General features: G+C 41.2%; 2 protein-coding genes across 5 annotated transcripts in view; one reads left to right on the forward strand and one right to left on the reverse strand.

Annotated features, from left to right (window-relative positions):
* The window catches only part of GATAD2B (GATA zinc finger domain containing 2B), a 91,346-nt gene extending 76,533 nt beyond the window's left edge, over positions 1-14,813 (reverse strand). For 2 of the 4 annotated variants that reach the window (XM_072647049.1, XM_072647051.1), the window contains exon 1: positions 14,678-14,813. The gene's annotated coding sequence lies outside the window, so the exon portion shown is untranslated. The remainder of the gene's footprint in view (positions 1-14,677) is intronic. The other 2 variants (XM_072647050.1, XM_072647052.1) reach the window with 1 other exon arrangement.
* LOC140523088 (uncharacterized) lies at positions 13,600-16,097 on the forward strand. The gene is made up of 3 exons (XM_072638148.1): positions 13,600-13,794; positions 14,496-15,084; positions 15,284-16,097. Exons 1-3 carry the CDS (start codon positions 13,600-13,602, stop codon positions 15,784-15,786), a joined length of 1,287 nt encoding a protein of 428 aa, XP_072494249.1. The 3' UTR covers positions 15,787-16,097.
* The last annotated feature ends 9,614 nt before the right edge of the window (positions 16,098-25,711 follow it).

Below are 25,711 nucleotides of genomic sequence, written 5' to 3' on the forward strand. Positions count from 1 at the left end.
ATTGCAAGAGCTTCCTTGGTGGTCTCTCCATGCCCCAAGTTTCTCCTCAGTCCATCCTCCTCAGTTACCAAAGTAATATCTCCTAAAGTATAGGTGTGACCATGTCCAAGAGCAAATGTAAAATCCTCTGGCTTCTAAAGCCCTTCCTACCTACCTTTCCAGCCTTCTTACACCTCGTTCCCCTCCATGTACACTACAACCCAATGACACTGTTCCTCTCATTTGAATCAAGTCCCAACTCGGTGCATTTTCACTGGCTGATCCTCATTTTTGAAACGTTCTCCCTTCTTGTCTTTGCCTCTTAGCTTCCCAGGCTTTCTTCAAGCCTTAGCTAAAATATATTATTATTATATATATATTTATATTATATATTATATTTTATATATGTAATATATAAAATATAATAAAATTATACCTTTTCCAAAAAGTCTTTCCTGGTTCCTCCTCACTACTAGTACCTTCTCTCTGAGATGACCTCCAATGTACCCTGGATATATCTTGTTTGTACATAGTTGTTTACATGTTGTCTCCCCAATTAGAATGTCAATTCCTTGAAGGCAGGGGCAGTTTTTAACTTTCTTTGTATCCCTTGTGCTTAGAACAGTGCCTAGTCCACAATAAACACTTAACAAATCATTAACTAACTTGGCAAGTTCCAACTTTTCTTAGCCTTAGTTTCCTCATCTATTAAATGAGGAGACTGGACTACAGCCCATGTTGGAATCAGGTAGACCTGGTTTGAAGTCTGGATATCTGACACATGTGACCTTAGGCAAGATACTACAACCTCTGACTACCTTGGGCACAGAGCAATCACCACTTAAACTGATAGAAGTTTCTATATCAAAAATTCCTTGCCTCTTGTGAAATCACTGGCCCAGCCTCCTCTACTCCCCCCCACCCCCCACACATAAAAAAGCTTTCCTTGTAAAGTAACCCAGTATTTGTATCTTTTAAACAATGGCAACAGCACCATAATAGACACAAATCTCTACTGTTTAAGTCTAGGCCTCATCATAGAATTCAAGAAAGACTGCTGACATAGATGCCCTTGAATTCAAATCAGAAGATACTTCACTAACAGTGTATTTTTGCATATATAAATACCACATTTCTCCATATAGCTACTAGCTTGTTCAAAACTGTTTCGAAGTAAGAAACAATAAGCTATTAAATTGCCATTTTGGAATCACACTGCTCTAGTAGGTATTTAATTGTCAAGTCTCCAAGATTAAATTAGAATCAGGAAAAAGCAAGTTAAACAGTAATTCACATAAGGGAGGGGGAAGGGAGAGAATGAGTTAGATTTGGATTTCTTTGACAAGGGACTATTTACTGAGCAACAATTTTGAAATTCCCCTGAAAATCAGAATCTGGTTGACTGATTTTCCTTCAGCTAAAATTTCCTTTCAAAAACACAGCTTGAAGGTGACTATCTCTAGCTTGTAACAAATACAAACCAAATAACATTTTACTTGACCAGCTAGAATTTTCATTAAACTACAACTAAAATCTATTTGCAGATTAAACTGAGGTTGGTCCTCTCTCATCCCTGGTTCTGTATCTTCCTCTGATTACTCAACAAACTAATACTAAGCTTAACCATAATTTACCACTGAAAAGTAAGCATCAACAGGGCATGCTGGGAAAAATGTCAACTAAAGGAAGTGGGAAAGAGACTTAGCCCTCTTCCTTTCACACACATTTAATAGCCATGTTTTACTAAGTCAAAATGAGGCAAGAAAACGTGAGCAAAAAATTTTTATCACAAACACCAGAACCCTGAAATTTGTAAATGGTTTTTAATCACAATCTTCTCAACATTTGTAGTTTCCTTACTCAGCACAGGTCTTATTTCAGGTTACCAGACATGATTTGATGGTGTAGTCATTATTTCTCAATCCTCTTCATTTTCAAAAATCTGTGTCAACTAGTCATGAAGATAAAGGGCATCACTGTAGCAAATCTTTTGACCAATCTACAGAAAGAAATACTAAAGTAACCCAAAGCTTTAGAGAGCTGATAAGAAGCACAGAAGGACAAAGTTTTCTTGACTATGAAGCAAAATGACACACAGTATTCAGAAGAGTCAAATCTGAACACCAATAAAATGGTGGCAATGTTGCAATGAAGCACCAAAAGCCCAGATGGGGAAGATGGGATGTGGGGGATACCTTCCTAAACTGCCACAAAGCACATCAGCTGTGTCATCTGTAAAAAAAAGTACCTGGGTGGACTACATGATCTCTAAGGTGCTTCTCAGATCCAAATTTCTGTGACTGTAAAAGCTACCCAATGCTACCATAATTTCAAAAGAAGGAACAACTCAACTTTGCTTTTATCTATCCCCTCTTTACAAATGCCTAGCTCCTTAAGGGTCAGAACGAAATCTTAAGTTAATTTCATTTGATTCAAAACAGTAAATGTTGCTGTCCTTGGGCATAAATGAAAACCCACCAGTGAAAAATTTCAGTATTTAAAACAAATCATCTTTATTCTTCCACCACAGTAAAAACATATAAAGGGAATGGGAAGAAGAAAAAAAAACCTTGAAGTAGGAGCTCAACAGAAGGAAAAACCCTCTGACAAAGTCTGTAGGCCCTGTTCCCTAAATCTGAAACTCAGTCTTCTCCCCTATTACAGAGCAAGTAGTATCTAGCTCCTAGGCCACTGGGATCTCAATGATTTTCAACAATAGGAAGAAAATAATTTCTAAAAGACCTGAATACAATATGGAATGTTAGTCAATTTTCCTACCTTTTGCTTTCTCTCATCATTAGCTCAGATTATCAAATTCTGAAAAGATCTGTGAGACTACAAAAAAAAAAAAGTTGGCATCTGACTTGGCAAACAAATAAACTTAAGGCAAAAAAATGAAACATTACTGGCTATGTAATATTATTAAAAAAAAAAAAAGCATAACTGGCCAGACAAGAAGCCTTAATGTTAGGATGATATGAGTTCAAGTTCTACCTCTGGCAAATACTGTCTGTGGGATCCTGGGTAAGCACCTTAACTTCTCAATACTCCAGACAACTCCTAAAGACTATACATTGTAGAGATGATGCCAACCTCCACTGGGAGAGGAAATTTCCTTACTTGGGAGGTAAATATGCTGATGAAATTGCCAATCCAGTCCTAATCCTATTTAATACAATAATGAATTATTGTTCAAACTGAAGCAAAGTCATTTTTGTAATTTAAAATATATATCTGTCATCATTTTTATGGTTCTTTGGGAAGTATCTCCCTTCTTATTTCCTAATAAAGTTGCTACTTCATTCAGTGACAGGAAAGCAGACAGCAGATTACATCCCAGGGATTTTTATTTCTCTCTTGCTTTCTAAAACTGCAACTAACTAACTAACTAGTGTCCATTTAAGTCACTAGATGCTTTTTCCTCAAACCTATCTCCTTGGAATTTTTAGCCCCTTTGAAAATTCAGTTTAGTAAATATAGCAAAATGACTAAGAGCAAGCATGACTTTAAGAAATATGAGAAGTTACCCCCAACTTCTCCCTTTATGGAAGTGGGAAGGCCACAGGGAGCTACACATTGCACGTTTTCAGACTTGAATTTCAATGTACGGATGACTTGTGCTAGTTTTTTTTTTCTCTTAAAAAAATATTACTTGTTATATGGGATGATTTTCTGCAAGAGAGGGAAAGAGAGGATGAGGGAAAAGAACCCTGGGGATAAGCACCATGATGATATAACAGACAAAAGACATCCAAAGTTTTTTTTAAAAAAAGGCTCAACTTAAAGTGCCCCCTCTCATACAAGGCCTTCCCTGACCACCATCTCCAATTGCTGGGACTCTCCACATCCCTCTAAATCACTGAATTTGTATTTTTCTGTTGTTAAGTTTTCCCTCAATGAAATATAAGCTCCCTGAGGTCAAGAACCACTTCGGGTTGGGACTTTTTTGGTCTTTGAATCCACAGTGCCTAGCACATAGGTAGATGCTTAATCTGAATTCAGATGCTCCTTACTCCTAAAGCTGTTGAATTCCGTTTACACCAAGATTCAAATTCAAGAATCAAAGAACTGACTGGTTAGATCAATTATTTGAAAGGAAATTTTTAAAATAAAGACTTTTAGATGCCTCATACTCTCTTCCCAATAACCTGGCTACAGATATACTGACTACTTGCCAATTGACATTCTAGTAATTCCCTTTCTAGAAAGGAAATATAAAGATGATATATGAAATCAATAAATAGACTATCTAAAGTTAGGCAAATCTGATCACCTGTCATCTGAGTTTTTCAATTTCAGGTTTGAATAAAGTTGTTTTATCTCAGAAACCATTACCAGAAAGCTATATCTCTCTCCCTTCAACTTCAACGTCAAATTCCAGTCCACCTAGAACATCAAATCCAGAAGTAGCACTACAGACTGTAAGTGATGGATTTCAGGACCACTTCAATATTTCAAGCAATCTCTAGTTTTTTTGATATAGGTATACCTTCTTCTGTCGCAGATCAAAATCTATCCATTTCTTCCCATCTTGTGTGATTATTTTCTATGTTTTCTATAGATGTTCTACAAAAGGTCTATCTAATTGAAGGCATTCCTCTACAATTTTTAAATTTCCTGGTGATAGCACTGCACTCAGGTTGTCCCATCTATTTTCCTTATATCTTACAAGACTGGCCCATCTTTTTCCCAATCGTTCTCTTCCTTAACGATATCCCTTTATATCACTTCTTGTTCAAAAGTAAATTACTCTCTCAGTCACCTGCAATTTTCAGTCTTTGGAGACTGCAATATTATAAAACTTGTAACCATTTATCTAGGGCCAGATGAACCAATTAGTATTTTTCAAAATGTGGATTTTCATGTCAAGGAGGAGCTAAGCATTATTAAAGAGAGTACACAATTTCTCAAACGCATTCTAATCCTCAGTCTTCCCCCATTCAATGCTGGGTCCAACTTACTGTTCCATCAGCTGTGACCAATCTAGACATGAATACTGACATATTAACTCAATGAAAAAGCATAATCCTTCAACTTTGAGTTAAAAGGAAAAAGTGTCATCCAGCTAGGAACTTGCACATAAGAATCAGAAAGTTATTCCTCATAGCTATAAAATATTCCTTCTACATTTATTAGAACCCAGGCTTTCACAAATCGCTGAAAGTCATAGAATTTGATTATGTAAGGGTGAGAGTGCTTTTAAAGAGGTCAGAGAGGAGAGTTCACCTACTTAAGCTGGAAAAGTTGCTAAACAGGTATTTAGACTCCAGTTTGAGAAAAGTTTAAGTCTAATATATAACACTAATCTATTTATTAAAACTTCACCTTTGCTCCATATTAGGACAGTGTAAAAGCATCTGAGAAGTGCTATTTACTAGGTTCTATCTGTTACAGTTTTATTTATCTGTTAGTATCTTATCTTCAGCATTTAGGCTATGGACTTTTTCAAGGTTTAGCTCTCACTTGACATTACCACAGTACTGCATACAACAGGTGCTCAGTAAATGTTTACTGATGATGACAGTGATTCCATGAAGTAAATGACACTGCCCACAGAAGATAGGCAGTCAGGGCAAAAGAATCTTGGTTTATCAAGTCAAAGTTAAGACCAATCTTTGTTAAAATTCTTAGTTTAGGGCCTACTTTAATCTTCTGGACACAAAGGGATTCCAAAATGAACTAACCAGTCCTGGCCAAGCCATTTCAGTTTGCCTGTGGATTTAACTGGCCTCATTCATCCACTGAAAGTTAGTATTTAGAAAGGAACTTTAGTCACCGGTTCCAACTGTCTCATTTTACAAATGTGTAAACTGAGTTCTACTAAATTAAGTGATTTTTCCAAGGGCACACAGATAAGTTAGTAGCAGAATCAAGATTCAAACTTTTGTTTTAATTTCCAGTCCTATACACTTTCTACTATATTATAGTGACTCAAAAAAGAAATCTGCCAACTAGGAAAGGATGAGAAGCCATTCAAGTTTTCCACATTGCAGAGAATGGCTGATAGTTTCCTAGACTGAACAACTCTAGGGCAGAAAGGAGATATTGTTTTCAGTACCCTAGAGAAAAAGAGAGCCCCAGATTCTCTAAGAAAGTCCATCAGGGCATATGATATGTCAGAAGTGAAATTATGAGAAACTTTCACTAAATATATAATTAGATTTCTCAAGTTAAGTTTAAAAACTCTGCAACCATAAACCTGGATGGTCAATGGAAGATTTTAAACTCTAGAAGAAGAAAGGCATAATGTGGCACCATGACAGTCACGAGTGGACACTCAAAACCATACAGAAACTGGTCTTAGACTCAAGACAATCTGGGTTCAAGTCTGCCTCTCAAGTATAGTGGCTGTGTGACCCTGGGCCTAACCTGACAATCTCTTCTAAGAACCTTTATCTCCTCTTTCTACAGTATTCTCAACAAACAGTCAGGCCACACAGTGGCTAGAACTCAAAACTTGGGGTGTCAAAGAAGACCCGAGTTCAAATCTTGTCCTAAACACTTAATAATTGTGTAAGTCACTTAACCTTGGTCAACTTCAATTTTCTCATCTTATAAGATGAAGGTGATTAATATTAATAATAATAAAAATATCACCTACCTCCCAAAGTTGTCCTTAAAGTGCTATATAAACATTAGCTATTAATCTCTCAGTGCCCCAAACAATTCACCAACAGTAAGCTAAAGAAATTTTAACCTGCAATGTATCACCACAAATTCATTTTTCTTTCCCAAGGAAGGATCATAGATCCTATAACTAAAGAAACTACTACCTTAAAAAATTTTCTAAGTGCCAAGATGCTTCTGATTATATTACTTCAAAGTCCACAGAAAATGTGGCTCAAAGAACTGGGGGAGAAAAAAAGCATAATTATTAGGCTTCAGTTGTCTCAAACTGCAAAGTATATATAAGATCCCATTCCAATGAAAGTAGATTTCATTACAATAAAGATCTAACAATATGAGCTTACAAAAATGGAACTGATTACCTCATAAAGTGGTAAGCTACCCATCACTATAGATGTTTAAGCAAAGACTGAATAATCAACTGTCAGGGTAGCAGACAGCACAGAACTTGAAGTTGGAATGGGATACGTTCAAATTCCCCCTCAGACACTTATTAGCTGCGCAAATCACTTAACCCCTGTAAGTTTCAGTTTCCTCAGCTGTAAAAAAGGGATAATAGCAGCACTTATCCCATGGGGTTGTTGTGAAGACCCAATAAGATGATATACAAAATCTTTTGCAAACCTTAAAGGGTTATATAAAAGTGAAGAACTATTATTAAGCTGTAGATTCCCACAGTGATAAGAGGCTGGATTAAGTGACCTTTAAGGTTCCTTTCCAATTCTATGATGCTATCATTTTCACAGCCTCTATTTTAAAAGGTTTCAGTGAAAAATAGGGACATCCTAACTTACCCAGAGGTGACAAGCCCCAAAGCCCACAAATATAGGTCCATCACTCACTTCCATCCTCTCTTTTCTCTCCTCCCTCTCCTTCCTTCCTCCTCTCATCTCTCCCTTCTCCTCCTTTCCTAATGTCCATCCTCATCTAACCTGGGAATGCTACAGAGTATACCCTTTCTGCCTTACCCCTCTTTTAAAGATTCCAAACTATATTGAGCACAGACTTCACATTTCACTGCACATCTTTGTCCTTTATTTTCTATTGCAACCCTGGTACTTTCTAAAAAGCTTCCCTGGTTTCCTTCAAATCTTAGCAAAAGTTCCACCTTCTGCCAAGAAGCCTTTCCTTGTCCTCCTTAATCAAGGGCCTTCCCTGCAGTATATATCTTGGTTATACATAGTCCTTTGCATAATCTCCCCCATTAGATTATAAACTCTAAAAGCAGGGACTGTTTTTTGCTTTTCTTTGCATCTCCAGAGCCTAGCACAGTGCCTGGCACATAGTACTTGTTTAACAAATGCTTGTTGATTGACTTAACTAATGCATTTTATCCTCTAGTGTGAATATGGCAAGATATTCAGAAAGCCAGCAAAGATGGGAGAACTAACCTAGTATAGAAACAATGAATGCCCCAAATGCCCTAGTTCTCAGCCCCATGTGACTTAAGGTTTCTCCCTCTCCAAAATTCCTCAGCACTTGCTTTGTGAAAAGAAGGAGGATTCACTGTTTGATATTACCAACCCTTGGCCCATAGTAGGTGTTTAATAAATGTTGAACGACTCATTCAAAGCTTTTAGAGATTTATCTTTACTATTTGTACTCAACCATTTATGCTTACTGGACGCATTTCTACAGGACCTTTATCTAGTTCACCAATACTCCCTGAAGTCTTCAGATTATCTGTGTCAACGTCATATATACAAGCCATCTTAATAGCTGGCATTTTTTTTCTCCCCACAGGAGCAGTGGAATGGTGATCTCACAGATGAATGAAACTAAGGACTGAATCTCAGTAAGATTTGAGGCGCATATTTTAGTTTCCATCTGATATAGTGAAAAGAAATGGGACCGGGCCCTTGGTTCAATGAGGAAATCAGTAATATTTTTTAAAAATACCTTCTAAAAATGAAACTTCTAATGAAGTCTCAAATACACTATCCTGATGATTATGTCATACTCCGTTATCTGAATTATAGTGATCGAAGAATTACACCAAAAAACATCAGTTAATACACAAGGAGTCACCCTACCCACATAAAACTGTCATGAGACTAAGTGGCCTTACTATCCCAGGAAATTCCTACCATTTGGCAGGGACAGTAACAAAACGACAGGGTTTTTAATTTCTTCTAATTCACACAGCAATATAGCCACAGAAATAACAAGATAGTTAGAAAATTGTGCCCAAGGTCTACATTCTACCCCACAGCAGAAAAGCTTACAGTGCCTCTTTATAGAACTCCCTTGGTGATGTAGGTAGGTAGGTAAAGTAACTCTGGAAACTGAGACGGACAAACAGTAAGTGAAAAGTAGAACTTTAAAAGAACCCTAGAATCAGATCTGTGAACTAATAATAGATTATTCTATTTACAATTATATTGGATTTTAAAATTAAAACCAAAGTCTTCCTCCCCCCCTCCCCCCCCCCCACTTAATTCCCAGATCTGTCTGCCTAAAGGGATAGAATAACGGATGGACAGTGTAACCCTTGGTCATCACAGTGGGCCACTAACATGTCTCCGGAAATGAAGGGTTTGTTGTTCCTGGCCCAGACTCCTAAGTTCACTCACAAAGTTGAAACCTTACTCTCTGGCTCCAATGTGTTAGATGCAGGAAGGTGGGGCAGAAGCTCAATTACAGCTGGCCCTCTGGGAACTCGTGGAGAATGGAGGCCAAGCTGCTCCACATGCCCTCAAAAAATACATGGGGCAAAATGGCAGCTCCAGGTCCAAAACAGCTTCTAAAGATGGGTAACTGCCTCAACACTAATATACAAGGTACTCTAGAAAACCAACCTGCAAAAAGCTGCCAGTTCCTTCAACTTAGATCATCTAAGAATCTAGCCTGAACAAGAAGTAAAATTATAGTATTCTGCAACTTGATGTGTCTTCAAGGGGTCTGTTAGATTGTCATTTCATTACGTTTTTCATATCATGGCATGATATATTCAATAGATAATCAGGGAATCGCACACCTACTGAGCAAAATAAGTATAGGTAGGGTAGGCCCTTAAAAAGACTGCCCATAGCTATGATGAAGGGAGAAATTAAGCGAAAAGAGAAAGAAGAGAGAACCGAAAAGAAGGTAACAGGAACCTTACTTACCTATGCTCCTCTACTCCACCACCTCCACCAGAAATTAGGATGGTCATGGTCTTGATCTCACAAACATCCACAAGTATTCTATTTTTACAATCAAGAACTCTGAAATCCTTTACCTGATCATAACCTATTATCATCTCTCTCTGCCTCATTCCTCCAAAACCTAGTGTTCATCCAAAACAATACTCCCAATTTCTCCACCCCGCTTCATTATTTTCCTAAGCCATCCCTGGTCTCCATTCCCTTGAATGGACTCTCTGTCCCTTATACCTAGAAATGCACTTCCTTCTTACCCTTGTTTCTTAGAAATCTTAGATTCCTTCAAAACTCAAATCAAGTGCTATCTTCCATGTGAAACCTTTTCTCATCACCTCAACTGCTAGTATCTTTCCTCCTCTCCAAAATGCCTTCTACTTTTATTTTGTATATATTTTGTATATGCTTAATTATGTTTATGTCATCTCTTCCAATAGAATGTAAGGTCCTTAAAGGCAGGGACTGTTTCACTTTTGTCTTTGTATCACTAGCACATAGCACATAAAAGGCATTAAATTATTTGATCAGTTATGCAGAACAGAAGCCATGGTCAGATTTGAGGAAAAAGTTCAGTTTAATGCCAAAGATGAAGGAGAATTCATCAAGGCACACTAACATATCTCAATATGCCAGACTGGAAAATTATATACTAAGTCAGTCTCTCTACATTTCCACCATAAGCTGCATATAAATCCACTAAAAAATAGCCAGCTATCTTCTTCCTAAATATGTCCTGTTCAAGAGTTCCTACAACCTCCCTAGGTAATATATTCCAACCCAATATATCTTAAATAATCCTAATATCTAACCTAAATCCAGAGGCAATTTTAGCACATTTCCTTGGAGACTAGAAGTTCTACTTTCTCTCTCTCTCTGTCTCTGTCTCTGTCTCTGTCTCTCTCTTTAAAGTTTTGGTTAGGCTAAAAGCCTTGTTGTCAAGCAACCTAGTCAGAGGTAGACTATCCAATAGTTACCCAAACAGAATCAAAAATCTATGGCGTTCTAGCTACTGACCAATCAGAAAAGCCTGAAGAAAAGGAAAGAAATGGGTTAGGAAGATAGTGCTAACCCTTTGCTTTCATGGTCTCCTCAGTTACTGCTTGCCTAATGTTACAGAAGCTTCCATAGTTACCAAGTTTCCTCAGGATTTCAGATTTTCGGATTCAACTCCTTAAAAGCATTAAATCATGTAATGTTGACTCAATTTAAAAGAGTCCTCTAAGGTATACTAAATTGGAAACTTCTGATAAGCTAACAGGTGAAAAAGAGTAGAATAATGATAGGAATTAGAAAATTATTTTTTGGGGGTGGGGGCAGGAGTGGGAAGGAAAGGATCAGGATATTTTTGGGACAGCACCAGGAAATAGATCTTAGAAAGATGAAAAACACACACACACAGACACAGACACAGACACACACACACAGGCACAGACACACACACACACACACACACACACACACACACACACACAGTGTCCCTCAAGTCTCCTACCAGATGAATCCAGGCTAAATGGGAATATTTTTATGATAGGAATGGAAGGCAAAGAAAAGAGAAAGAGGAGATGATACCAATTCTAGAAGCACACCTGATTCTTTTGCAGCTCATTATCCCCTTGACCAAACTACTTGCTCCATTGATTTTAGAAGTCATTACAACCCAATAGCAAAACCCATGAAAATATCACAGAGAATAAACTGAGAGCGAAATCAAAGTCTGAAGAACTGTCTCATGATAAAATCCACAGATGTTTTCCCTGCAAAAGCCAGTTCTTGCAGACAGGGGCAAAACTTCCTTATGCATCTTTTCCCAGGCTTAGTCAAAGCTGGGGAACTGCAACTTCGTGTGGCATTGTCTGATAGGTTGGATTTTTCCCGAGTAAGAGGTGGACAGCTTTACTCTGGGACTAGATTTATAGTCAATCTGGGTGTGTGTCTCATTTTTTTCCTTTCCCTCCAAACCGTCTCAGAAAACGTTTGGCTATTGTGCTTTGATATGGAATGATGTAGAGCTTTAAGTACTTGCAAGGGGCCTGGAAAAAAAAAATCTCCTCAGTCCCAGTTATGGCTCAAAGTCTCCACATTTCTCCAGTGGCTGATATAATCAACCAAAGTTGGTTTGGCTTTTCTCAATGAGTCAAAGCAACAAGAGCTTTCTGAGCCTGAGAGCAAGGGGTGCTGCTTGTCAGTATGACTCCCAACAGGGATGGCTAACGTGGAATTTGCTTCAGAGTCTAGAAAATCAGGACAACGCAGCTGCTGCTCCCCTACATATATACCTCTAGCTGGGGGGAGGGGATATCAGTAAATTGAAACAAAACTCTCTGGTGTACATCTGGAATATTACTGCTCTGATGGCCACTTCCCCTCAGCCCCCAAAAATCAAAGATGAACCTAGCAGCCCTAGTATTTGACACTATTAAGACCACCACACCAACCCCTGCTGTTCCTGAACCAAAATCCAACCTGGAGGCCCAGCCCATCCGCTGGCAAAAAATGTTGGGAACTTTGCCAAAAAGAAGGGGAAAAAAGCACACAGGCTTCCAAGTGTGATTTAAGACTGAGAAGTTCAGAAGAGCAAATTCCCCACACCTCTCTGCTGCACCCCCCCCCACCCCCATCCCCCAACCATGGTCCTATGCAAAATGGAACCTTGAGTACAGACTTTAGTCGAAATCATTGGTCAAAGAGTCTGATTAACATTGTTCCCAAGCAAGTATTCGAATGTAGATTTTATTCAGTCTGGCTCGGAACAGGAAGTTAACACACACCACACATAAACCACAGTGTCATGAAGATGGATGCTGTTGTCAGCTTTGAGTCACTCTCTCCTTACAGACTGGGTTTTCAGGAGAGGTCTGGAGCAGGGCAAAGGTCCATCAACCTCACCTCCCTCCTTTGGAACTGGGTCACTGAGCTCACAGGGGCAGCCTTCTGATCCCTGTGCTTCAGCACCTGTCCCCAGGCAGGCAGGCAGGCAGTCAACAAGCATCTATAAAGCACTTAATAAGCTAGGGATACAAAGAATGGCAAAAATAGTCCCTGTCCTCAAGATGCTTACATTTTAACAGATGACATCACCAGTACTATCATTACCACTGAATAGTAAGTCTTGACACACACCTATACCCCATTCCTCTATTCTAAAGAGTCCCTATTTAATATTTCCAAAAACACGCTACTCACAATGAAAGTCCAAGGAAGGCCTATCCAAAGTTTAGTGTAGTCCTAGAACATATTAAGTGCTTATTAAATGTTATTGATTGAGTGACACCTAAAATGATGCTTAGGCAGCAATAGTAGCCTGGGTTCACACAACAGGGAAAAAAAAAACTATTTCAAATGTAACTCTGGGGCACACCTCCAGAAACAGCTTCTTTTTCAACTCTGAGATGACTGAAGTACTAGTTTCAAGCAATGATCTCCCTCAGTATGATAGACCAAGTTCAGCACCAGGAAGAAGAAATCAAATAAATATCAAGCCTTAGAAAAAGTTCTGGATTCATAGCATCAAATATATCAGCAAAGTCGAGAGCAAACTTCCAAGTAAGTTAACTACAATCCCCTTATACAAACACTGTTTCTGTCAAAATTTATTAGAAGTCATTTGCAATTAGTTAGCATCAACAAAGTCATCAGCCCCCCCCACTCCTCCCTCAACACACTGGTGCACTGGTGTTACAACTTTTCTCCAACAATTACAGATCCCTCCTGTACATTTCCCCCTCAAGACACTGGTCTTCTCCTCTGTTTCAGGTTGTTCCACAACTATTCATGATCCCTCAGAGAAAAAGAAACTAAATCTCTACTGGAAGACAGGATGCCAGTTTTCAGGAGGCTGTCTGGTTCCCCAGAGATGACAGCAGAGGAAAAATCGGATGGCTCAGCTAGCCTCCACATGCCACCCACCATCAACGCCTCCATCCTCACCTCAGTGCCAGTCCTAAGAGCTGACATCTTGTGGTTAGAGAGAAGTTGGTATTTGAGGGAGATCAAAAAGCTACAGTACCTCCAGGAAAAGGAGAGCTGCCCCACGCTAAGACAGGAGAAGGTACCTATGCTCATCCAGGGGTGCACAATGACATGATATATATGTAAATAAGAACGGGTAAAGAAAAAGTACCATAAAGATCCAGGCTGCCTTTTTATGGGGGGAGAGACGGCAAGAGAATGGGAAGGGTGGAGACCCACAGTGCCTGGGCCTGGGTTACTATACAGAAAGGTGGCCTAGTTGGCATAGAAGAAACAGATTATCTCTTAGCTTGGGGTGGGGTGGGGGTGAGAGAGATGAATAAAGGGTCGCAGAGGCCTCTTCTGATCAAAAACCCCTCGCCTAAATGCAAAGATAAACCATTCGCGGTGACCCCCACCCTCAAAAGCGCCTTACCGGTTCCATCCACCCGGCATACACACACTACCGAAAGGAGGGGTGCCCCCTCTTTCCCCAGGGAAAAACTGGGGTTAGGTAGGTTTTTTGAAAATGGGGCTGCGCGAGGCAGGAAAGGGGGAAGAGAGCGGCGGGCGTGAGGCGCCGAGGGAAGCAGGGGAGGGGGGAGGGAGAGACGGGGCGCGAGGTTGGGGGGAGGGGGAGTAAGAGGAGAAGGAATGAGGGGGCGCGAGCCCGGGGACGCGCGGGAATGAAGTGAAAGACGGGGGCGCGCGGAGAGGGGGGGTGGGGCGAGGGAGCTCGAGGAAGCGGGGGTGCGAGGCCGGGAGACTGGGGGAGCTAGGCAGAGGTGAGGTGGGAGAAAGGGGGCGCGAGGCGGGGGCGCGCGGTCGGGCGTCGGCTCGAGGCCGCTTCCCCTCCCCCCAGCTCATCCACCTATCCTTTACCCCTCCCCCTCCTCCGCTTCCCTCCCTCCCTTCCTCCCTCTCCTCCCTCCCCTCCCTCTTCACCGCCCCCGGGCGGGCTGGCCTAGGCCGCGGCTCCTTACCTGGCGGTGGCGGCGGAACTCCCGGCTCGGTCCGTCTCCTCAAGCGGCAACGGAGGCGGCGAAAAAGGAAAAGGCGGTGGCAGTATGGACCCCAGGCCCCCGCTTTCGGGGCCAGGGAGAGGGGAAGGGGAGAAGAGAGGGCGGGCCGGGCCGAGCCGGGCCGGGGCGGGCTGGCGGGCGGAGCAGACACTGCGGTACAGACAGGGACAGCGGCGGCGGCACCGGCGGCGGCGGCGGCGGCACCACACAAACAAGGACGCTGATTGGGCAGCTGCCAAGCGCTCCGACCCCGCCTCCTCCACACGCCACGACGCCCATTGGTCTCCCTGCACCCAACGTCCTGCCCCCCTCTTCTCGAGCACACCAATGGACGATAGGATGTCCGAACTCGATCCCTCCCTCGGCCAGTAAGTGGCTAAGTTAGGGGTGATTGATGTACATATTGTCCAGTAAGAAGTGGAAAAGGGGGATGGTCTAGCGGGGGCGCGTTAATGGGTACCTCAGCCAGCCCCAGACACATCCGGGTCTTCTGCTGCCTATTAAGTGTCGGGGGTCAAAAAATCGCTTCAGGCTGCAACTTTCCCTCAGAGACTTTTTGGTCCCCAGGCAGCCGCCGTACGCTGGTCTCCCCCAAAACCGGGGTCCCCTTTGCCCCCTCGCGTGTTCTTCCCACCGTAAGAGTCGAAGCTGAAGAAGCGCGCCGAGCTCTGGGGGAGCCCGGAGTTGCTTCGACGCGGGGTGCCCTCGCGACACAAGCCGGGGGCTCCCGGATGGAGCTTACTTCGGCCCCCGAGCCAGGCCCTTGCCCACTGGGGCGTGGCCAATCCCCTCCCGCCGTGGTAGCTGGGCTATTCTTGTGCTCGGCCAGGCCGCTGCCTCCTACTGGGCCTTTTGTAGACCTGGCGAGGGGAACTCGGGAGGAAGGAGCAACTCAGGCCCTCGGGGGGCCGGCTCCTATCCTGGTGGGGGATGGGATGCTGCCTTCAGGCCTTCTATCCCCAGTGGGAAGGAGGCGGCAGGGCCCGGGTCTTTGGGGATCCCTGGGCGATCGATACGGGAGGGACATGGGCCCTACCCTGGGGAAGCCCTGGCCTGATGAGAAGGCATGACCGGCCTCCCAAGATATGGAGGGCGATGGGAGGGAGCTTTAGATCCTGGTACTCGGAGAGAAAACGGCGCTGAGTGGGAGGACAAGACCCCATTAAAGCCCAAGGGGGCCACGGCATTTGTCCTCCCCTTGGCTAGTCTTACTTTTAAGAAACTAGCATACAATGGAGCAAGCCAGACAGCAGACACTTGGATTTGTATCTTGTAGGTTAGATGTTTAAAACTGACTTGATAGACGCCTACTGTATAGGGAGCCCTGTGTCAGAACGTGGAGATACAGAGACTAAATAAAAACTGGCCCTGCCTTCGAGAAGCTTACTGGCCATCTAACTTACTCCTTTTAAAGATGAGGAAGCACGCTCAAAGAGATTAAAAATGTGTTTTTCCAGGCCACATGGGTAGTAAGTGGCAAAGCCAGGATCCACATTCAAATCTAGCTTCTACAAATCCAGCGGCGTTTTCACTTTGCCACAATCGACTTGGATTTGGATGTAGGTACTGTCTCCAGATTGAAACCCATACCAACTCATATGGTGCAGTTCTTGTCGCTGGAATTCCATGTTGTTGTCATTGTTTAGTCATTCAGTCCCCTCAGACGACTCCTGTCTGCAGACCATGGGGTTTTCTTGGCAAAGATGCTGGAGTGGTTTGCCATTTCTTTCTCTGGCAGACAGAGGCTGTGTGACTTGCCCAGGGTCACACAGCTAGTAAGTGTCCAAGGTCAAATTTGAACCCGGGTCTTCCTGACTCCAGGCCCAAGCACTGTCTCCACTGATCCACCTAGCGACCTTGGACTTCCATAGGCATTCCCATAAGGGAGCTAACTGGTGCTGGAAGCCTTCCTCTAGGCTTTTTAATACTTTTTTTAACACTTCATTTATTAAAGATAAAATGAGGAAAGGAATTCATCTCCATTCCTTCCCTGGGCAAGGCTACCTAGTAAAAGGTGACCCTGCCAAGAACTCCTGTCTTTTCCTCACAGCACCCTTTTATTGATTCTATCCCAAAAGTAGTCTCATCCATTCTTAACTTTCATTGCTACTGTTACAGTTTTAACACTTGCTACTTATTCCATTCCATTCTTTCTGATATAGCCTTTCCCCCTTCAACTATTCTTCTTCCACTATAATTGTAGATGAGTCCTCTGGTACTGTGGAGAGTGCTTGTCCTGGAGTCTTCCTGAGTTCAAATCCAGCTGGTTCTTCATGAACCACCTTCTGAAGCAAAGCATTTCACTTTGGGGCAGCTATAATTATTAGCAAGCTTCTCCTTACATCAAACCTCTCTTTAACTTCTCATTTCTTCTAGCTAAGTCTTTCGAGGAAGAGCAAAACAAATGTAATCCCATCTACCAGAGAGCACCTCAGCAATATCAGGTGCTTCTTACCCCCAAGTCTCAGACATTTATTAAGTCCCTACTTTGTGCCCAGTGCTGTGCTAAGCACTAGGGATGGAAAAAAAAGCAAAAGATAGTCTCTAGCCTCAAGGTACTCACTTCTAATGAGAGAAACAACAAACAGCCATATACGAACAAGCTATATATGTGATAATTAGGAAATAAACCACCGAGGAGGGTAAGTAGGTGGTGCAGGGTATAGAGTATAGGGCCTGAAGTCAGTTAGACTCATCTGCATGAGCTCAAATCCAGCCTCAGAAACTTATTAGTTGTGTGACCCTGGGCAAGTCACTTAACCCTGTTTGCCTCAGTTTCTTCATCTGTAAAATGAGCTTGAGAAGGAAACGGCAAAACCACTCCAGCATCTTTGTCAAGAAAGCCACAAATGAGGTCACAAAGAGTAGGACACAGCTGAAACCTAAAGGACTGAACCACCACAACAATCAACAGAACTTTCTATTAGATTGTAAACTCCTTAAGGGCAGGGACTATCTTTTATCTCCTTTTGTTATCCCCAGCTTTAGTATAATGGTCTGGCACCTAAAAGGTGTTTAATTAGTGTTGATTGAGGGAAAGTAGTAGAATTAAGAGGGATTGGAATAGGTTTACAATAGAAGACAGGACTTTAGCTGGGAAGCAGAGAAAAGGAGGGAGAGTCTCTGAATGAGAGAAAACCAGTGAAAATACCTGGAGTCAGAAGATGGGGAGATGAAGAGCATTAACTCAAAATTTAAAAAAATGAATGTTAAATTTTTTACATATAATTGGGAAATAACAAAATAAAATATATTTTTTAAAATGAAAGAAAAAGATGGGGCAATGGAGTGGGGGGGGGTGGTATTAAAGTATAAGGAGACTGAAAAGATGGGGGAGGTACTCGGGGTTATGAAAGGTTTTGAATACCAGAGGATTTTGTAATTGATCCTGGAAGTGATAGGGAGCCACTGGAGTTTATTGCGGGGGAGAGGGGGAGGTATGTATCATGGTGGAACCTATGGCTCTAGGAAAAACATTTTGGTGGCTAAATGGATACACTGGGGTGGAGAGACAAGTGAGATGAGGGCCTGCATCACAGTAGTGGCAGTATCAGAGAAAAGAACATATTTGAGAGATGTTACAAAAATAAAATCAACAGGCTTTGTCAACAAATTGGATATATGGGATGAGAGAATGAGAAGTGAAGGATGACTCCTGGATTGTAAGCCTGGGGGCCTGGGTGGATAGTGGTACCCTTGACAGAAATAGGGAAGTTTGAGGGGAAAGATTATGAGTTCAGTTTTGGAGTTTGAGATATCAATAGGAAATCTTGTTCAAGACACGTTAAAGAGGCTGTTGGAGATGCAAGACTGAAGGTCAGCAGAGAGGTTAGATCTGAAAATAATTAGTATAGAGACAATCTTTGGATCTATGGGAGCTGATGAGAGCACCAGGTGAAATAGTAAAGAGGAAGAAAAGGAGAGAGTTGTTAAGATGCCTATGGTTAGCAGGCATGACCTGAACGAAGACCCAGCAAAGGAGACAAGAGTCGTGGTATTGTAGGAAGAAAAGCAGGACAGAATCGTGTCCCAAAAGCCTAGAGAAGAAAATATCAAGGAAACGAGGGTGATAAACTATGTTGCTGACTGCAGAGAGGTCAAAAAGGTTGACTGTTGAGAAAAGGTCATTGGAATTGGCAATTAAAAGGTCATTGGTAAAGTTGGAGAGAGAAATTTTGGCTGAAATGATGAGGTCAGGAGCCAAATTGTAGAGTTAAGGATGAGAGAAGTGGATGCATCCATTGAAAGTTATTTCAAGGAATTTTGCCACAGAAGGCAGGAGAGCCTAGGGGTTGATAAGTTAAACATCCCCAGTTTTTCAGATGATTTTTACATGGTGGAAACTTAAGGACCTTTGCCAGCTCACTTGCCATCCACTGAATATTCTTAGGGTTATCAATGTCTTTCTAGAATGTGGTGTCCAGAAATTAAAACAATACTGTATCTGTAGTAGTCTGATTAGATTCTGATTCTTACTAGATACTGCCATTCTTAATTCAGCCTTTGATTACATTAGCTCTCTTAACTACCAGTCAGTAAACATTCATTAAGTTCTTACTCTGTTTCTTATAGGTGCTGTGCTAAGCACTAGGGATGCAAGGAAAAGCAAAAGATAGTCCTTAGCCTAGCTTACACCAAGTCACACTGTTGACTTATATTGAATTTGTAGTCAATTAAAACCCCCGATCTTTCTCAAATGCATGTCACAGATGGGAAAGACATGAGTTCATTTAAAAAAAACAAAACTGGGTCAACAGTGTGATTTAGCCACCAGTGATGCTAATTCTTGCTTATTTCATTGACAGATGAATAGTATCCAGTACTAGAGGTCTTGCAGGTGACTAGGTGGTACAGTGGATGGAATGCTGGTCCTAAAGTCAGAAAATACGTCTTCATCTGACCTCAGACACTAGCTGTGCAACTCTGGGCTTAATCTTGTTTGCCTCAGTTTCTTCATCTGTAAAATGAGCTGGAGAAGGAAATGGCAAATCACTCCAGTATCTTTGCCAGGAAAACCCCAAATAGGGTCATGAAGTCAGACATAACTGAAAATTGAAGAACACTAGAGGTCTTAGTTCAGATGTAAGCTGCTCTAGTTAAAACACATTTAGAGTAATGTGTGCAAGTTTTAAGCACCACTTTTAGGAACAACATAAAAAGATAAACTGGAGAACATCCAAAGCAGTTTTTAAGCAGAGTGGTGAAGGTCTTAAAGATCATGCCCCATGAGAATCAATCATCAAGTGTTAATTATTAAATTCTAGGAAGCTCACATTCTAATAGGGGAAAGAACATGCAAAGAAGACACATGAAAGTAAATGGAAAGTAATCTAAGAGGAAAGATACTAGCAATGGGATACTGGAAAGGCCTCTTCCAGGATGTGGGATATGAGCTGTCATGAAGGAAGCCAGGAAGTAGAGGCAAAGAGAGCATCACAGGCATGGGGGATAGCCAGTGAAAAGGAGAGTGATGTGCCATGTGTGAAGAACAGACAATGCTAGTTTGATTGGATTGTAGAGTGCGGGAATGGGAGTAAATGTATAAGATTAGAAATAGACTAGGATGAAGTTGTGAGGGGCTTTAAATGCCAGATACGTAAAAAATTAGATCTTATCTTAGAAGCAGTTGGGAACCAGTGGAGTTTACTGAATAAGGAATGACACAGGTCAGATGTATACTTAAGAAAAAATCACTGTGGGGCAGTTGTATGGAGTATACACTGGAATAAGGAGACTCAAAAGCAGAGAGACAGGAGGACACTACCTTAATACAAGTGAGAGATAATCAACTAAGAAGGTGCCTATGTGAATGGAGAAAAGGAAATATGACATAATGCTTAATCTCATTGAATAAGAAACAGGTGCAAGACAGAAACACAGATATAGCTTTAATATAAGAAAAAAATTCTAATTATTATAATTATCCAAAAGTAGAATGAGTTGCCTCAGGAGATAGTATGATCCCTCTCAATAGAAATCTTCAAGAAAGAATTATGGTCATAACTGACTGGTATGTCAAAGAGGTATATTGTTCAGGTCTAGGCAGGACTAGCTGGCTTCTAAGGTCCTTCTCAAATCTGTGATTCTCTGCAGTTCTGTTGTCCAGCCATACCTCCTCCATCCGTGTACTGGTGAACTTGATTTTTTTTTAACCCAAAGGAAAGACTATTAAATTTCATCTTGTTAAATTTGGTCCATTCCTTGGGTATTTGGGAACCTCATTTTGTCTTCCAGTGTGTTATCTGCAAATTTGATAAACATGCCACACATACCTTCATCCAAATCACTGATAAAAATGTTAAGTACATGATTCCTGAGTAATTTCACTGAAGACCTCTCTTCTCCATTAGTAACTACTTTCTTGGTCTAATTATTCAAACAGTTCCAAGCCCCATCCCCAGAGGTGGGGAATCTGTAGCCTTGAGGCCACATGTAACCTTCTAGGTCCTCAAGTGCAACCCTCTGCATCCAAAATTCACAGAACTTTCTCAGAATTAATATAAGGATTTGTTCTATAAAACTTGGACTCAGCCAAAAGGCCACACTATGCCACATGTGGCCTCAAGGCCGCAGGTTCCCAACTCCTGAATTCTTCTAGCCTGTCTTCTTGCTGTCCAAAAGGATAGCATGAAAAATGGCACATCAAATATTTTTGTTGAAATGAATGTATAACAGTAAATGACCATAATAATGGTATAGTAGTATATGATAAATCTAGTATATGATAAATCCAATGATCCAAGCTTTAGGGGTTAAGAACTCAACATATGACAAAAATTGCTGGGAAAACTGTAAAGTAGTTTGACAGAAACTACGCATAGACCAACATCTCACACCATATACCAAGATAAGGCATAAAGGGTAATAATACAATTAGAGGATCATGGAAAAATGTACCTGTCCAATCTAACTACATGAAATTAAAATGGTTTTGCACAAAATTAATAGTCAAAATTATATAGAAAACAGGAAACTGGGGGGGGGCGCGCAGAATTTACAACAAGTTTCCCCGATAAAGGCTTCATTTCTCAAATATATAGGGAACTGAGCCAAATTTATAAAAATAAGAGCCATTCCCCAATTGATAAATGGTCAAAGGATATGAACTGGCAGTTTCCAGAAGAAATCAAAATCAAAGTTATCTATAGTCTTATAAAAAATGCTCTAAATCACTATTTATTAGAGAAATGCAAATTAAAACAAATGTGAGATACCTATGAGATTGGCAAATGTGGGGAAAAGGAAAATAACAATGTTGGAGGAGATATGCAAAAATGGGGACATTAATGCACTGTTGGTAGAGTGGTGAACAGGTGCATTCTAGAGAACAATTTGGAACTCTATGCCCAAAGTCCTAAATGTAGCATACCTTTGATCCAGCAATACTAGTACTAGGGTTGTATCCCCCCCAAGAGACCAAAGAAAAGGGAAAAGGAGCTGTTTGTTAAAAAAAAAAAAAATTTATAGCAGCTCTTTTTGTGATGGCAAAAAAATGGAAATCAAAGGAATGCTCATCAACTGGGGAATGGCTGAACAAGTTGTGGTATATGATTATAATAGAATACTATTGTACTATAAGAAATGTCGATGAGGATGGCTTCAGGAAAAACCTGGGAAGACATATCAACTGATGCAAACAGCAGAATTAGAACATTGTACACAGTAACAGCAATGATGATCAACTGTGAAAGACTGAGTTACTCTGATCAAGACAAGGATCTAAGACAATTTGAAAGACCTCAAGATGAAAAAATGCTATGCACCTCCAGAAAGAGAACTGATGAACTCTAAATGCAGATTGAAGCATACTTTTAAAAAAACACCACCTTATTTTTATTGTTCCTTTGTAACATGGCTAATACAGAAATGTCTGGCATGACCTAGTATGACCTCACATGTATAACCTAAATCAAAGTGCTTGCCTTTTCAAGGGGGAGGGGGAGAGAATTTGAAACTCAAAAAATTTTTTAAATGGCTTTAAAAAAATAAAAATTTTAGAAGATTGTTAAAATTTTTTTACATGTAAATTGGGAAATATTTAACAAATAAAAATAATTTTTAAAAGAAATCAATATATGCTATGTCTACAGCATTTCCCTGATCTACCAGTTTAGTTACCTTGTCAAAAAAGGAAATGAGGTTAGTCTGGCATGACCAGTTCTTAATGAAGCTATGCTGGTTCAGTGACTGCTAATTCCCTTTCTAAATGTTCAGAGAGGCTGGTCTCATGGTTTGGGAGAGGGAAGCTGCTCACAGGGCTGTAGATATGAGTGAATAATAGTCTGTTGGTTTCTTGATGTCCCAAGAGCACATCAGCTGTAGGTTATATGCATAGCTTATTGGCATACCCAGGTATGCCCCCTAGTTTCTGTCAATCCACAGGTCTCAGGTTGGGGCAAGGAGGTTTTGTTATCACCATTACAATCATTTGTGAAGGTAGAAAAAAATCAGTAGATTTTGCAAACTCCTTGAGGGTAACACCTATAATCATATCCCTTTTTTGGTGACTGGCTTCTCTTCAGAAAAGTCCATCATTTTAAGTTCCAGTATTTGACCACTCTTGTTATATGGATGTAAACCATAGAATATGTTTCCAAAGAATTGAAAATAATGATTATTACATGGAGAGCAATGAAAAGTTGCATGGTTGGAATGAGCAGACTGCAACATATAACTAATGAGGAACTTTGAAAAGCAAGAATAAAAGATATTATCAGGGAAATAAAAAGATAAGAAAGAGAAACTGGTTGCATGTCAAAGGCCAGTGACAAAAGGTAGACAGCCAGGGTGTTCCATTGATATCCTTATGACATTGGCAGAAAACAAGGAAGGTCATCACTATGCTGAGTGGAACCCCAGTGGTGAACTTGAGGGAGGGTACAACCAATAGTCACACAGGACATGCAGGCAAGGAGGAGTGGTGATCTGCATCATTTCGGGGAATCGTCCAAACTGATGGATTCTCAGATTCATCTGAAAAATGTCTTTAAATATAGTTGTCTCAGCAACTAGTACAGAGCTGGTTACATAGCTACTTGTTAAATTCTAAAATAGGCTGCATGGCCATAGAGTTTTAAGGCTTAACAAGTACTTTAGATATATTACCTCATTTAATTCTTACAACTCTAAGGTAGGCAGTAAAATATCTATTCCCATTTTACAGCTGAGTAAACTGAAGATCGGGAGATTGGGATTTGCTCAAGGTCACATAAGAGCTAGGACTTAAATGTAAATCTTCTAACTCACAAATTCAATGATCTATCCATTATACAAGGGCAGCTAGGTGGTGCAGTGTATAGAACTCTGGGCCTGGAGTCAGAAAGATTCATCTTCCTGAGTTCAAATCTGGCCTCAGACATCTACTAGCTGTGTAACCCTGAGCAAGTCACTCAACCCTGTTTGCCTCAGTTTCTTATCTGTAAAATGAGCTAGAGACAGAAATGGCAAACCACTTCAGTATTTTTGCCAAGAAAACCCCAAATGGGGTCATTTAGAGTGAAAAATGACAGAACAACAAATCCGTCATACTGCCACTACTACTAATATCTAACATTTATACAGCACTTCACATGTTAGTTTATTTCATCCTCACAACAACCCTGGGTGGTAGGGGCTGATGTTATTCCCATTTTATGCATCAGAAAACTGAGGCTGAGGTTAAGTGTCTTGTGTAAGTTTGTACAGCTAGTGAGGCTATACTTGAACTCAGGTCTTCCTAACTCCACGTCTAGCACTCTAACCACTATGCTACCCAGCTATGTTTTTGAATACCATAGGAAGAGAAACTAAAAGTTCTAAGAAAGGATTAGGACGTGTGAGGCTGGCTGGGAGAGTGTTTCTAAGAGAAAGGTAGAAGGGAGGACTTGTCACAAAAGAGAGGTCAGTTACTGGGTAGTGATTAAGAAAGGGAAAAACATTTTAAAAAAAACCAACGTTGTTTAAAATGCCCTGAAAACAGTTAAGTACAGAAGGGGACATAGCAATTTTGTTATCACCGTAACATTTTTTTTTCATTGTATGGAAGTTCAGCCCTCTCCAGCTCTTTGAACCTTTAAATGTTTGTGGCTGAAGTACACAATTTAAAAGGGGAGGTTTTTTTTTTTTAATAGTGAGGCCTTCCCTCAGAGGTGGAGTTTCTCTCTTTGTGGTAGGAGAAGCTAATTCAAGGAAATAGCTTCGCTGGATCTGGAAGAGTCCACTTAGGCAACCTGCTTAGAAGATCCCAATACTCAGGAGCTGTTCTCCCTTCTCCTCTGACTCCAGTCTGGAGGCTACTGTAAAAGTTTGTGTCCACCACCACCCTCTTGCCCCCAAAGACTTTTTGTTCTGTTGGCTAATTCACTTTAGTCATTGGCTTTGGGGCTCTGCTAGCTGCTGCTTCCTATGCAGATTTCACTACCCTGGGGAAGGAGGGTGCAGAACTCCAATCTGAGCCTAAGGGATTCAGAAAATGAGAGACATCTCATCTTCAGGTTTTTCTAAGGCCTAAATGTAGAATCTCTCCTTTCTAGAGCAGTGCACTCAACTGACTGCTTTGACAGTGGAAGCCTGAAGGGAAAGGAGGTAAGCTGTTCCTGAAGTCTTAAGTGCAAGAGGGAATACCAGCAGAAAAGGGACTATCCCCGGGAAGGTCCTAGATGAGTTGGGGACGGTATAATATGGGAATGGGGGAAGAAGGATAGAGATGAGCTCAAGGGCCCCAGAGAATGGTCCCTTTGTGTAGGGCAAGAAGCGAGAGGGGAGGTGACAAGGGGGCGATTGTGTGGGAAGGATGGAAGCGCCACATAGACTGGCACCACCATGGGCAATGCCAGATTTACTCCCCTCCCTGCTCCCAAGAAGGAAGAGGCTCCCTCTTCCAGACAAAGACCTAAGAGGCAAAGCTCCATAGAAATGAAGACAGTAATAGGGATCCTGTTAAAAGTACAGCCAGGTGACTGAACTCTGGAGGAAGTTCCCTCCCCACCCTGGACACAGAAAGGAGGAGACAGCAAA

This window comes from Notamacropus eugenii, chromosome 2, assembly GCF_028372415.1.
Source record: "Notamacropus eugenii isolate mMacEug1 chromosome 2, mMacEug1.pri_v2, whole genome shotgun sequence".
Classification (NCBI taxonomy): Eukaryota; Metazoa; Chordata; class Mammalia; order Diprotodontia; family Macropodidae; genus Notamacropus; species Notamacropus eugenii.

Bases quoted from the DNA above. Each gene is read 5' to 3' on its own strand.
- LOC140523088 (XM_072638148.1), top strand. From the start codon at position 13,600: ATGACAGCAGAGGAAAAATCGGATGGCTCAGCTAGCCTCCACATGCCA. The intron at 13,795-14,495 runs GTACCTATGCTC...GGTGGGAGAAAG, and splicing joins CCACGCTAAGACAGGAGAAG to GGGGCGCGAGGCGGGGGCGC. The intron at 15,085-15,283 runs GTAAGTGGCTAA...TTTGGTCCCCAG, and splicing joins CTCGATCCCTCCCTCGGCCA to GCAGCCGCCGTACGCTGGTC.